The sequence below is a fragment of the Anopheles funestus genome, chromosome 2RL (genome assembly GCF_943734845.2).
Source record: "Anopheles funestus chromosome 2RL, idAnoFuneDA-416_04, whole genome shotgun sequence".
Classification (NCBI taxonomy): domain Eukaryota; kingdom Metazoa; phylum Arthropoda; class Insecta; order Diptera; family Culicidae; genus Anopheles; species Anopheles funestus.
In genome coordinates, this window is record NC_064598.1 from 58,644,669 (window position 1) to 58,660,203 (window position 15,535).

At 35.5% G+C, this 15,535-nt stretch overlaps 1 protein-coding gene across 4 annotated transcripts in view; it reads left to right on the forward strand.

Moving 5' to 3' along the window:
- The window catches only part of LOC125764264 (roundabout homolog 1), a 35,739-nt gene that overhangs the window by 7,125 nt on the left and 13,079 nt on the right, over positions 1-15,535 (forward strand). For 2 of the 4 annotated variants that reach the window (XM_049428297.1, XM_049428296.1), the window contains exon 2: positions 1,683-2,545. In XM_049428297.1, the coding sequence (XP_049284254.1) occupies positions 2,461-2,545 (85 nt within the window). In that variant the 5' untranslated portion in view covers positions 1,683-2,460. The remainder of the gene's footprint in view (positions 1-1,682; positions 2,546-15,535) is intronic. The other 2 variants (XM_049428299.1, XM_049428298.1) reach the window with 2 other exon arrangements.

The window sequence follows — 15,535 nt, forward strand, 5'->3', positions numbered from 1 at the left end:
GAAAGATCAGTTTTCGCTATAAATAGAAAGAAAGATACCGGCGCGAGCAATTAAAGCATTTGCTGGCAGGGAGACGCACCATTGATGACTAATGCAACGGCGGCTACTAAAATTGCGAGTCGATGACACACGGCCTACAAGTAGGATGATGGCCGGTTGCTCAAACAAGCGGTGTTTCGTAAAAAGATCGTGTTCGGTGCGGTTACACATGTACATTTTAGCAGTAATTTGTAGTACAAACAGGTGTATGTTTTCGTGCTTTTAATTACCGTCAGACGAGACATTTGATGAACATATTTTCGATCACATCATAACAAATGTGTGTTGCATGGAATAAAAACTGTCCCAAAATAAATAAGAATAATGGATAAAAATTTCCACAACCGAACGCAGACACACACACAAGCATTGAGACTCCGAGGGCCCAACTGAGCGATGTTCGTTCCAATGATTTTTGACCTCCTCAGTGGTCTGATATCATAATTTATGGGCGTTTTACCAGTATTTTTAGTTTTCCATCCGACCATTACAACTCGACACCTTTCACTTTACATTACACACGGACGGTGTATGCAATGTGTAATGTTCGACACTCGGTGCAGCAGCAATGGCTTAAAACTTCACTTTGGTTTCGGATGCTAGAATGCAGTCACACTAATGATGATAAACGCCTACAGTATGTTAGCTCGCGAGTAGCTTACTAACCATCATACCCACATTCCACAGTTATCATTCGTATCACCACGCGAAGAATTGACTGGGGTTTGTACGGTGGCAGCAGTTCAGGAGTGTTTTGCTGTTTGTGCTCAAGTGTCGGCGGAAAATGTGTGGAGAGCTATTGAAAAATCAACCGCCTTGGTCTCGCTTATTTCCCGCTCCGGGTGAAAGCACATAAAAGGTGCGTGTGGAAGCAGAATCCGGAGATTCATAAAGCAGCATGATACCGGATCGGTTGGTAGGTGCTGTGCCGTCTAGGGATTTTTCTTACCCAAGGATCGTGATGGGGGGGCAACAATATTGCTCAGATGGTTTTTATCCCTCTACCTCCTGTTCCGTTTTACCACACCTACTGCAAATTGTTTCTTTGGATGCTTTTATTCCGAACGCACCTCCAAGTGCCCTCGCTGGCAGCGGTAGAGAGATTATTTTCTTTAGAGTTTAGAAAGCAACACAAAAATACAGCGGTTTAATAAATCAGCATTAGAGGCACCGGGAAACGATTGTAAAAAATGATGAAAAGTAAAATTCATTGAAGAATCTTAACAATGGGAGCACTGCTGTGAAGCGTTCAGGTTCAGCTGAGGTTTTCTTCGTGCTACACTTTATGGTTTATATTGCTAACACTTTTATGTGTAAGAGCGTGTGAAATGTTCTTCCTGAGAGGGAGCAGTATAGAAACGAGAAAGCTTGTTTGTATCATGCGTTATGCTGGTGGGTAGATGAAGGTAGAATATGTTTTCAACTGTTTTCAACTTCAATATTAAAAATAGTAAACAAGAAAATAGTTTACGGAAATTGATAATTTAGCCTTAAATTAACAAAACATAGGAACATTTACAATAACTGTATTAAATTGGCAATACAATAACTAAATTGCCTGAAACTGTTTTCTGTTATCAATTGAAACAGTTGTTGTGGAAATAATTATAATGTAGAAAAATGTATCATTTTCTCATCCACAGGTTCCCGGTACACAATTTTCCAGCAGTTGAAGCTGAATCTACTACGTGTATGTGCAGTAATTTAATTGAGTTCACTGCCTGAATGGCTCCACCGTAAAGTTTCATAATTCATGATTTCACCGCACATCCGTGCGATGAGAATGTTTGCCATAAATGTGGCGCTAGCATGGTATGCCATGTGACAACACGCCATGGGCCAGACATCAATAATATTCCTCTTTAATCAAAAGATAGACGATGTCACTCAATCAATTCTGCGATGACTACTGAGCAAATCAGACAGTGATATCAACGTCACAGGAACCCCAAGATATTGATGTTACGCATAGTGAGCGCAAGGGAATGCAACAGATCTCGACAGTCAAGCAGTAACGTTGTTTGAAGTCCTGAAGTGAAATTCTTAACACATTGTGCACATAGTTTTCAGCTTTTCGAAAGATATTAGTATTATTACTATATGTACTATATTTTTTATAATCATTTCATAGTGGATTAAATTTGATCAGTGCAAGCCAGTTAATAGCCAATAATATTATCAGTGCAAATATATTTGAATATGTTCAGTGCATAATGCTAGGAAGATGGAGAAAATTTCATAGTGATTTCCGTTATGCAAAATAAGATGGATCGATAATCAACGACGAAGTACAGTGAGTGAACTGGAGTGAAGCATATGTAACTGAAATAGCATATATGTTATCTTATTAAGCCTTCCCGGCAACACTCTGATATCAACCAGGGGAAACGCAAAGGTTACGGTAGAGCAACGGGAAGCAAAATGACTTTTGTCACTGATGTTGGCGTTCATCATTTCGTGGCATGGTTCCTGTTAATGTCGTGTGGAATTTCAACGAAAGTACTAGGTGAGTTTATGTAACAAATGGTATCGTTTGAATAGATTAAATGAAAATTCATGATAGGGCATCTTTATTGATGCTTTATTCATGCGTTTAGCCTCTTGTTTTGTTACCCATCGTTGATGATCATTGCTATCGTTCTTCTTGGTAGGATTAGTTTGAGCTTTTCCTTTTGTGTATTTGAGCTTCTTGAGGAAAAATTGTCATATCAAAATATGCGAAGTATTAACATGGCAATATATCATATATTTAACATAATATTATTCACCTTTTGTGGAAAAAGAAAATTACGTAAAATTCTCTATATAGAATACCAAAAATGTTGTAGGAAGTTATAGAATAAACAGCGAATGGATTAAGTGGCATTGCTTCCAGAGTTCAATATTATCCTGAATCAATAACGTTCGTTGTGTTAGCACATATTACCTTTCTTAAGGGACTTACCCATACTTGTTGAGTGCTTGTGGCTAGAGCAGCTTGTTTATTATATGCTTATACACCGTTCACAAGTGATACTCCTACATGCTTTTGTAGCATCGACTATATAGCATAAAAGATCACAGCAAATCTTGAATTGTTTTTATTCGTGGAAAGGAAAAAAAAATTAATCCGCCTCGGAAATATAAGCATTTCCTTGAGTTTTATCCCCCTTTTCTCACATGGTTGCTTGATTAAACCCTATCCCCACGCAGTCATTCTAGAAGTCTAATTAATTTTTGAAGCTAATGCTTTCTTGGCAGCAAGTATAAAAGTAGGTGAGATATTGATCTTGTTTGATTGTTCCGCAAGCATTCTCATGTTACCCTTTTGCTTGTTTTGCTTGGCATCATTTGCTTCCCGTTCGCATTTGATGTTTCTTTCAGCTTATTTATCCTTACTCGACATGAAAGGATCCTTTTTGAGAGGCTGATATATATAAGCGGTTATTTGGCTTTTGTTAAACATTGTTCTAGCTTAAAGAATGTAAAGTAAACCGTCGGTGATGAAATATTTCACAACGAACTAACAAAACAATAATTCATTGAGTTTCCAATATGTTTTAAAATATTTATAGTTTTTTATTTGTAATAAGAGGGCGTAACGTACGTATATGAAGCAACGGAAGAAATGGAACATAAAGTAGAATAGAATAACTATTGATTAGTTATTGGAATAGCATCGTAACTTGAAAAGTAACAAGAAAATCTCGAAATTCTTTAGAATTGTATTATGACAAAATAACTTTTAATTGCTGGAGGACCCGCAGTATGTCACATATAGTAAATCATTGGTTATAGTATAGAATAAATATTACTTGTTTGTTGTAGTACAAAAAAATATAATTACATTCACATTGATGCATGATCATTTCGATAAGGTATTATTTTGTTCAGTTATAATTTAAAATAAAGATTTGAATCATGCGTGTTTATCATATCTAGTCAGAAGATGGACTTCTGTTTTACTAGACTAGGATCAACATATTTAGTAACAAATTGCGGCCAAAATGTACTTCTATGTCATTAGAATGACATTGTTTCATTGTACAATGTGCATGTAAAAGTAAAAGCAAACTGAACAGATGATATCACTTTATGCAAAAACAATCATAAAAGCCCGTAAGCGCTTGGTTTAAGCATTGCATCGGCTGTTAATTTCAAACGCGCAGTTCTGCTGGTTAATATTTTGAAGAAACATATGGTTAATTTTCGCAACTGTTTGCTACAAATGGTTATTCTACAGCCAATTAAAACTAAAATACGAACAAAAAATCTATCAATCCTCTAAGCTGTTGCATATCCAGGCTTTATGGTTACAGTACGTTATAATCCATCCGAATGCATCGATGGGATTACAGCACAACTGCTGGCCACACGCGCACACGCGATGAGAAGGGTCCTTTTTTTAAACCAAAACAAAGATCAGGGGTGATTTGCAGCTAGGGATTCATAGGAGGGTGAGTATAATGAAAGGAAAAAAAACTATAGCGAATTGATCCACCTAATCAACCAGCGAGATGTTGAGCAAAGGGACAATTCATAGTTTTCTGTAGCCTGAAAATGATGGAAAAAATATACTGGTGTAGCTTGCTGCTAGGGTCTCACCTCCGATCAACGGACCAACATTTTCAGGATACAGAACTGTTTTTATAAAACCTTTCGACAATGATCAAGCCGAGAGGGGTTTCCTATTGTTAATGATTGAAAACACCGAAAGTGCGTCAAAATGCGGGATGGAATCACTAGCTTAGGGTTCCAAAAATGGTTTCCTGCTCTTGTCACTCTCCAGGTGGCAATGTAACGCTGCGATGTTCTGTCAAATCAGTGAAAAAGTTTGGCGCTTTTGCAAAATTGTATTTTCGACGTATGTTATGCGGTATCAGAGCTATTGTTATGTGTGATTTATAGCGACAAAAAAGGGGAAAATTTTTTTGAGTCGCTACTCAGTTTGAAGTATGGCTTTACACATTAAAGTATTTTAGAATCATAAGGATAAGGATAGTAAATGTTATACATAAACTAAATTTTGTAGAATTTGCAAGTGAAATTTATGTTCTGCTTCATTAGCAGAATATAATTAAGTCAAAGTGTAGTGTCTAAACAGCAAGGAAATTTTTCATTTGATGCCAAACCAAGTGGTGTTTGGCATGTGCGGAAACAACATCTTACACTAAAACACTGCATGAGAGCAGTTTTCGAGCCATCATACTGATAGCATCTTATTTACACTCAGCTGACTCTGTTGACGGTTACTTTCATCCTGGAATCCATCGCATGCTGGAAAAATCTTTCAGAAATTTAATGTTTACGGTGTGCCATGTGAAAGGCACACAGTCAAGAATGCCGACAAGCATCAACTCATTAGCCTAATGAAAAGATCTGCTTGAGCAGATTAGCATGAATATAGGGAAGCGTTTCCATGCAGTACTGTAATGTATTCCAAAACCCGTGTGATTAAATGGTGGTTTGTATGAGCTTGGCTCAGATGCATTGAGAAATTGAAGTAGTCTAGCGTCGCTGACGTTTATCGTGTAAACGATCCAACGTTAAATACGTTAGTAGATTGTTCTTTTTCAAAAAATAGATTTATTTTTAAACACAAACAGACCGACTGTGTCAGCACGTCCATACCAAAAGGTATGTTAAGCTAAAACTTTGCTACCACAAATACGCCCACCAAAAAGTTTGTGTGCGAAATTATAGCATTGATGCAAAAAAAAGTTAGAGAAATGATTTACTTTAATGCAAACTTAGTTAAATATAGGTTGGATCTCATGTGTGATTATAATATTTTCTATAACATTGCACTGAAATGGGAAGGATCAATGTAATGTATATTACCAACAATCACGTTACTCACTTGCTCACTTGTTCAATGCTCAAAGTGCATTTTCGGCTACCGTCCATTAATTAAACGAAGGTAAATGATGGATGATGAAGTGGTGTAGTATGTTTCTTGCAGCTGTACCGAGCGCTGGTAGATTATTTTTGGGCAGTATTAATTTAATACTATCTCCATTAAGGTAATTATTGCTTTCACTGCTATCGATTGTTTCTCTACCATAGGGAGTTAACTTCGTGTAACTTGAATAGCTCTACCTCGGTGTGTTACGCTTAAAGATTTTGCTGTACGAAACAATCTTTTTGATGCAGCGAATTGAGAATTTTAGCATGAACAATAAAATAATTATGAACAGGGTTTAAATACATTAAAAGGGGCGGCCCGGTGGTGCATGAGAAAAACGGCACCCGTCCACACGGCAGGACCGGGTTCAAATCCCATCCGGACCGTCCCCCCGAAGCATGGACTGACTATCCTGCTACGTGGTAAAATAAGTCTTGATACGGCCAGGTCCTTCTAACCGAAAAAAAACATTAAAAGTATTTGACATGAAGCTATTTACCTGTTAAGCACATTTTATAATATTAAGCACTCTTCATTACATTCAGTTTGCATTCTTCGTTTAAACTTTGCAATTGCTATGTTTATTATTTTCAAACTTTTGGTTCGACAAACAAATTATGCTAAACTTGAAAAAAGTAAGGAATAAAAATCTGTGTTTTTAATGTCTTTTTGCATTTTCATCAATAAATTTTCATCATTCGAAGCATACTTACTATTGACCATTTCACCAAATAATGTGATTCAATGAATCTGAACAATTTACTACATACTTTCTCTCTCTTCTGTTCTTATTATAAAAAAAGAACATTTTGACCTTAAGGACAGCGCAACTGTTACATCAAAAACAGTAAAAACGAAAAAGAAGCCGTAAACATTATCAGATGAGCATTTTTTGTGCTGTTTGTGGTGGTAATCGTAGAAACCGTACTGTTAAATTAATTCTTCGCCCTTGTAGCTATTGGAAGTGTGTTGTGATTTTCATGGTTCTTATCTTCAAGATAGTACACTTACTGTGTAACGCCAGTAATGAAATGAAACAGATTGTAGCCTTTTAATTAAAGCGGGAAAATATTTCAATATTGACCCGAACATTACGACACAATAAATCAATGCCAAAGATGTGAAACATTAGAGAGTGTTGAAATTGTACATTAAAAGTTATTCAAACTTTGATATGATTTACTTTATTATCAATGCAAGTGAGAACAGCTCAAGTGTTACGAGTTTTTTATCCAAATTAAACACACAGACACACGTCTTTTCTTAAAATTTGTTTTCTACTGTATTTTACATTTAACCATCTCTCAGCAAAACAAAATAAAACAATACAGATGGGTTTGGACGGGAAATTGGAACGTAATCGTTTGACCCATTTCAAGAGCTGCATGTTATGTGTTTTAATGTATTGTCCTCTTGTCGCATTCAGTAATAGGATTCTCATATCCCTGAGGCATTAAAAGTCAACAGCAGATGAAAAAAACAAAAACTCAAATCGACTCAAGGTAATTTTTTGATGTTAATGTAATTTCAAGCTAGGTTGAATACAGATCTAAACTGACAATTTCATGCTACTGTAAAATTGTTCCGTATTTTAAAATTATTTTAGAAGTGATGTTCTTTTGATAATTTGCTTTTGTTTATGCAAGTTTATGAAATTGTTAAATATTTATATTTATATTACAATTTTTAAAATGCTTATCAAATTTGTCAATGTATTGAATACATTGTAGTTTCTAAATCGTTTAAATATGCTAGTAACATATCAGTTTTGGTTAATTATTGACCCTATAAATTGATATTATAGTTGGTATACGGTAAATTGCCATGGAAAAAATCGCCAAATAAATGTAAAATTTTGATAGCTTGATGAAAGTTGATAACTATTGATAAAATATAAAAACTCACCAGTGTCTATGTGTACAGTTTTAGGTTCATCAGCAAAGATCCTAATGAGAAAAGAAAGATTATAACATAAGATAAACACAACAGTAAAACAAAATGATCTTACGACAATTCGATATACCACGGTATTCCAATGCAATGAAATCAATAATTTATGAGAGTTTGGACCAATATTCTGGAAATATTTTATAATATAAGTACTAAAATAGAACAATCTTTTGAATAAAATAATTTTTCGAGAAAATTGCGCTAATAGTTGCCCTAAATCAGATTCAGTAAATCAAATTTTATTTCATAAAAAAAATTATTTTATTTATTTATTTATTTTATTACATGATTACGGCTTTTACCGTATTGTCAGCCAAATATTAGCATTAAAAAAACACGAACGAAAACTACTTCCAATTCAACCAGATTCAACTACATAGAAAAAGTGATAATCTAAGCATTCATCATTCATACATCTGAAGCACATTAGTTTTACAGTATTTGTTAAAAAGCGTATATTCATTGCACTGTAGAATCAATGAGATATGTCCTACGGCCGTAAGTGGAATTTCCTGTCAATAGCTCCCTAAAACTTCAAAAAGTCGATGGACCAATCGTTAATAGCAGGACCAACCATCATTGAGCATCAGGTTGGTTAGCAGCACGATAGGGGAGCAATATATATCGTAGCTTTGCATCCCTGTGAGCGTGGTTTCATTTTAAATCTCCGGCAAATAATTCATTTTCATTCAGGCGAAGTAGAAACCAAGAATGTTCTAAGCCTGATAAAGCTGATAACCTACTGTGACCAGGGTGCAAATGGGGGATAGCCTATACTGCTATGGCCTAGAACCGTTTTGAGTTGCTCTACGTCAGTAACAAGGATTTGAACGGTTGCACCCTCTTCAGCAGTGTCTAATTGAATCATATCTGGCTGATTGCGTGAAGATATTTTCACTGCCAAACTCTTGACTGACAAACTCTACCTCGGCCCTGACAAAGGAATCGGCATGTTGTGGCTTAAGGAAGGCGAATTGATTTTTCACATCCAACTACCACTCACAGTGAAGCATATCGCAGCTAAATATCGGCAAATGTTGAATGTTTTCGAAAATGAATCGCTTAGGGTGAACATAACGTACCACAAATTTGATCTCGCCGGGAATGGGCTCTGGAATGCCTCCCGCCGTTATAAAATGCTCATGTAAAATCTTAAAACTCAATTTACACTCCGCTTGCGAATTGATTTACGGCGGAGACGGTAGAAAATTTGATGACATATTTCCAAGGGCTAGAATAAGGGCTAGAACAAATTTACAAAGTGTCGTAGGTTGAAGGAAGCACAATCTAGAACTTATTGCGTATGCACTACTATTCAAAATCCGGAATAGAAATATATAACAACGCGACAGGAAAACAAATAAATGAAAGATCATCTCTTCTCTCTTCATTAGTGTCGCAACCCATACCATTCCTCAGGAATTCAAAAAAAAAATCCTATAAAAAGCAAGAATTGATGTGTTTTACATCGCGTATGCTTTCGTCTTTTATTAATGTTTTCAAAATCTCGAAATGGAATCAAGAATTCTAGATAGAGCCTGTTGCTGCCGGGTTGATTGATTGACATAGTAATATTTTTGCATCTTTATCGTTTATGACTATTTATCTAAATGTAACGTTAAAGCATTGAAACACCAATCAATCATCACACCACCGATGGAGCGTTATAAGAATTGAATGGTCGTTCAATACCGGGCGGGAAAAACGAATCGAGAATCGCTGAGTAATCTATAAATATATGATGAACATATAAATATTATACGAAGAAATCAAAATCATTTCATTCTCCATTCGAAGAATAGCTGATTCATCAACCGTATAGCCTAGAAATGAGATAAAATATGCACAGTACGATAATCTTTGTGTGCGGAATTGTATCATAAGATTATGCCTAAGATTATCGTATGTATTGTTCCACATTTATGGGAATGTTTTGTAGACAACGAAGGAAATTCGAAATGTTATCACACTAGCATTGTACTATTCCAATCCTTACCAATTTTCAGGCGCAGGTTGTAGTTGCGGCACTTTGGCAGCTTGTTCCGTACAGACAATGGCGTAGCATTGACTTAACAACGCGCTGTGAGCAGGGTGGTTTCTTTGAACTCATGTTGTGTGCCCCACGCCAAGCGTAAGGACCACCATTTATCTACCGTCTACGACTATTGGTATATGGCACACACTTTGGAAAGGTGTGCAAATGGAAATAGGATGGAAATCCAATATTTACCATACAACAATGATGATTACACCGGCAGGGTCGACCAGGCGTTGTCTAAAAGCGTATCGTTACCATGGATGCACGTACATACACATGTGTGGGGTGATTTTTTGTGCTTTTTCGTCCCACGCGAAACGAAAACGAGTAAACATCGTTTCATTATTCATTTGTTTAACTCTCAAATCCTATCTTGAGTCATTTTGCGTCTTTTAGCTGATGCCGTTTTAAGTTGTCGGCTGAAGTCTTCAAACATGTTTACATGCTAAATGGTACTGCTTATCCTTTGAATTAATTTCCTTTTCGCAGCATTGTGATGTTTGGCAGAATAAAACAAATTAAAATCGAAAATGCTGTTAGTCGAACGACATTCACAAGAGAGAATATAAAATGGCAAAAATCTTAATATCTCTTTTTGTAAAACAAAAGCCTACAGAGTGAATATAGGAAGGAAATGATTCTTCTCATTCCTTTAATTCACAATTGATTCTTAATGTTTTGCTTTCCATAAACTGTTGTCATAAAAATCGTATCTATTTTAATGGCCCCTGCCACATGTATGTATGATTCTCAAGTTGATCAATCACGACAATATCAACCTTCAACTAGTGCAAATTGATACATTCCTTCAGCGATTGATCGGAATAGAAGTGAGTTCTCTTAATAGCTTGGCTTCAATTAATGCGATTTCCTGCAAAGCGAATAAGATGCAATGCAAAATATAAAAAATCGCCTCCATTTCTCTAGCACTGTCGTCAATGTCAATGAAGTAAATCTGTCGCGTTTCTAGCATGGAGTGCAATTTTCCGACTGATTGGTCCATCAATTAACTGTAGATGAACGGATTGAAATAATGATCGTTTACTTAAACGGCTACTAGTTGATTGACAAGAGCGCAATAAATTGTACAACGAAAAAAAAACTTTGTGAAAATTGAAAAACAATTATTTCCTTTTTTTAAGTTAATCACTTTGTAACTATTTTAGTTATATATTTTAGCGTTAAGTTAGTTCTCAGCAGCATTCGTTAATGGGTGGTCTCTTACTTTAGGTATGGATGAAAATATCTATGGAAAAAATGCATTTATGTTCTATCACACATTTTTTATGTTTTCAAAACAAAAAAAGGACAAACATATCGGGGTTCACAGAATTCTGCTTCAAGTCAAAACGTAAAATCAAATAAAACGGATGAAGGCGGCATAAAGAAAAGCGAAAGAACTCAATAAAAATGTTCTCCTACAAACAAATACGACCACAGCAATGTGGTTTCAGTAAGCACAGCAAATGCTTACCTACCATTCACATCAGTTCTTTAGATGAAATCCCGTCACCGATGCCTCATGTTTACAAATCTTTCCTTACACGTTTTCCAGTTGTCATGTGTGGTTCATCCATGTTCCACAGTTTAGAAGATGAATGATATTTGTGTATTAATGGAAAGCTCACGCAACCTAATTATTTTTCGTACGTTTTCCTTGGTATAACTTTTTAAAATTTTGATTTTAAATACTGTTTGCTTGATTTTATAATTACTTACAATTTAATCTTTCAGTACACTGAAACGTGAACCAGCAATCGTGTTTAAAATTGCTGAGCTTTGTTTTCGGTAAGGTAGCGAACATTGCTTCAGTGCTCTGCTGCTGGAACGACGGAACAGGAACGATGAACGTCGCTCCAAAGTTAATAATTATTTCTGTTTGCTTTTGCTGCGTTGAATAAACAACAGCAGTTTCCAAGGTATTGTTTACGTTGCGTTGTCATGTTTAGTACCTCTTGGTCATTGTCTTTTGTAACGCAGGATATCGATCAGTGAACTGTTTGCCAGTGAAATCCGCAGTACTTGCCCTTGCCAGTAAAGTATTTTAACATTTGGAAGAGTAAAAAAAAGCACTGGATCAAGCTCCATTGTTAGTATGGAGCATTGTATGAATAAAATTATAATATTTTTATGAAATCACTTGTTATTTCAATAAAGGTAGAATGTCCATTTTAATTTAACGTGCTCTGAGAATTCTAATTATGTGTGAGCTATTAGCTAATGTGTTTAACAATGATGAGCAATTCCATACGCGTTTGTGGCATTTTACCTGGACTGTGTACGAAGCTTAAAACTTGCTTGTAGATTTTTTTCACCTGCAAATATATTTCAGAGCAAATGTATGTTGACTTTTACAAACCACCCTACATAACCGAGTAATGAAATGACGGTAAAAACCAAACATATTTATAATACGCTGTCCGGGGATACATAATCGTGCGCCAACACGTGCTCCCTAAACGGTTGCATAAACACACATTTATAAACTCAGTCCATACGATGGTTCTTGCTTGTCCTGTGTTACCTGACAAAAGCATTTATTTGCGTTTTAAAAGGATGGACCTGTAAAAACTGTTCCACCGTCGAATTGTTTGTCCCTTTCAAGTACGTTGCAGTAGCTTTCCCTGCTATTTCGGAGATGAGTTTAAGGTTTCGCATCTTACAACAAAAAATCATCTTACATTTGTACGGATTCTTTTTTTTTAAGATACACATTCTACGGCAGAGAAATGGTAGCAGAGAAACTACCCTTAACAACATTTTGTCGTATCCACTCCCGAAAAGTATAGTAGTGTGAACCTACTTTTCTTCCGTGGTTCGAAAAATTTTGAATGACCAAAAAAAAGGATGATGATGCCAAGCAATATACTAAACATAAAAAATTGGACCATAGAATAATGTGAAACTCCTTTCCGCTTCGGTTATGCTGTTGACCAACTCTCAGCGTGGTTAAGTCAAAGGTTGAAGGACGGAAGGGTATTTGTTTGTCGCGTTTACCATCACCGTGATGTAGGTGAGTACCCATGAGGGAACATGCAAGGATGGTTTATAGTGTAAACCTTTTACCTCATCCTTTTTCCTTTGAAGAGCCAACCTTTTACCCTTTATTCGATCTTTACAAAACGTATAGCATGGAGTGGGGGAAAAACGCACAACAGCATTTGGCTAGCATGTGAGCACCAAGAGGACAAGATAAGTGACTCGTTATTTGCAAATGTCCGCCACAAAGCAGTGTTTGGCGTTCATCAGTGAGCAAGTGCTTTGCGAATAGATTTTGGATGTTTTTATAAGATATAATATAAATATCATGCCATACATAAATAATATAGAATATGTAGAATATATATTAAAAACTGTGTCACGTTACATTCCTGCATCAAAGCCATTATTGATTCATTTCATTTCAGTGTGAATAAAATATTAAATTTTGTTATAACTATAAAAAATAATCGCTAGTTCATTAACATTCACACTTCCAATTTACCCAATTTTTGGAATTGGTAGGAACCAATTTTTTCATATAACATTTTTAATCGTGTTAAGAAATTGTAAAATGGTAATTGTAGAATGGTAAAAATTTATCTTCACTGCGTAACAACATTCAAAAACAGTCTGGCGCTCTCCATAAATCATTCCGTTGTGGGAGATAAATTTCTTTAATCACATAAAATTTGGATTGCTTACATTATGAAACTTGAAGCAGTGAAAGATCAAAGAAAACAAAAACGATGGATATGATGTTTATTTGTTGAAAGGGAAGAAGCATTCAAGAAGTCCATATCGCCAGGATTAAAATAAAACAAAACGGAAGAAAAGTGTAAGAACAATAATAGTAGCAGTGTGGAAAAAATGGTACAACCAATTTTATGCCAGAGCCACACATTGACAGTTTATTTATCCAATGTGTTTTCATAAGAAACTCAACTTTTGACGCTGTGTGATTCGTTGTGTGATCTTGAACACATTCGATCGTTCAAAGCGCAGCAAATTTAACGGAGGATGGATGGTGCAATAACACTAGCATAAATGTGACTAGATGAAATAAACGATTTGGATTTACTATTTGATATGAAATAGTTCTAACAAAATCCATTTCACAGTATAATAATAGTGGAAAAAGTCATTTCATTAATAAGTTAAACTGAACATTAGAGCCTTGACATAAATCGGCATGATTGTTCTGGCGCGAATAAAATAAAAGCCTGGGTTTGTTCTACAATATAATTAAATTATAAAGTGTCTTGAAATCATAACCTATTTTACATGAAGCACTATTTTATCATGTTGAAATTGTTCTCCAGTTAAATTAGGTTAAAAATCTTGATACGGCCAGGCCGTATCAGCAAAAAAAAATAATAATTTGGTTAAAATAAACGAAAATTTTACCAATGTCTAGTACATGTCTAGTACAAGTATCGGTCCATCGTTTTTTTAATTAATTCATTATCATTCTTAATCTCATCAGATATCTTCGGGCTGTTTAAAATATGCTGCAGTTTTACAATAACGAAAGTGAAAAGTAAAAATCTTTTAATTTCTTATAACAATGGCTATATTGTAGAATTCGAATAAATGTTTTATTGTTCAAAGTTAATACATGCTACAAGGATTGATATCAAAAACATGTTTGACGAATTCAGCTATTCTGGAACAGCACACAGTGGAAATGCTTAACAATAACGAGCTAGACAATAAGAACAAAACTTGCTTGTAAGAAATATGCTATGTAAACCTGTTCCAATTCAATATCATTACACTACACCACACAGGATGTAACACGTAGATGGATGTAAGTAAAGATGGGGAAACCGTCTTCACCACAGCATGTTTATCGACATGTACAGAGGCCTCTCAAAGGAAAGCTTCAACATTCAACTGTTTTTCTATTCCGGACTCATCGTAATCGGGTATGAACATGCATCCGAAAACAATCGAATTTGAATATTTAGCACGTATTATTGGGTAGCCGGTTTGATCGTTAGATGAATCTATTGCTTGGTCTAGAATATGCTACACCAAGCAAACTTCGGTCGAAACGTTCAGCTCACCCAACCGCTGCATGTAAATGTACTCGTAAAAGTCATAACTTAGCACAGTGACACTACAGTACATCATTACTATTTTCTTTTTCAATACTTTCTTTTCGGTTGGATTTTGGTGCTGGAAAAAGGTTCAACCTCTCGAGCATAGGTTAAGCTGTTGAATTGAGGATTTCGTTTTTGTTACCCATGGCGATGTCGAAATATTTGTCGTTTGTTGTGCTCTTTTTGACACAACGAAATATAAAACTAAGAATGTATATTTCGAAACAAAAACTTACGCACTAGCAACAGATTTTAGATGAAAAGTAAAAAATCAAAACATATTATATTTATACCATAAATGACTGCAGTTGTCTTGCGAACTAAAAAAACATTTTCCAAACCGCACCATACGATAAGATCTGAAATCCATGCATCATAGCACTTGAGAGCACACCTCTCTTCTATTGTGTTGTCTACTCTATTCCGTGATAAATCTTTTTGTTGAAAGACGTTGAAAGCATCGTCACTACTCATACATTCACTTCATCTCGCCGCATGCCTTCTGGGCTGTTAAAGACATCCATCTGAAGGAATGAGTGG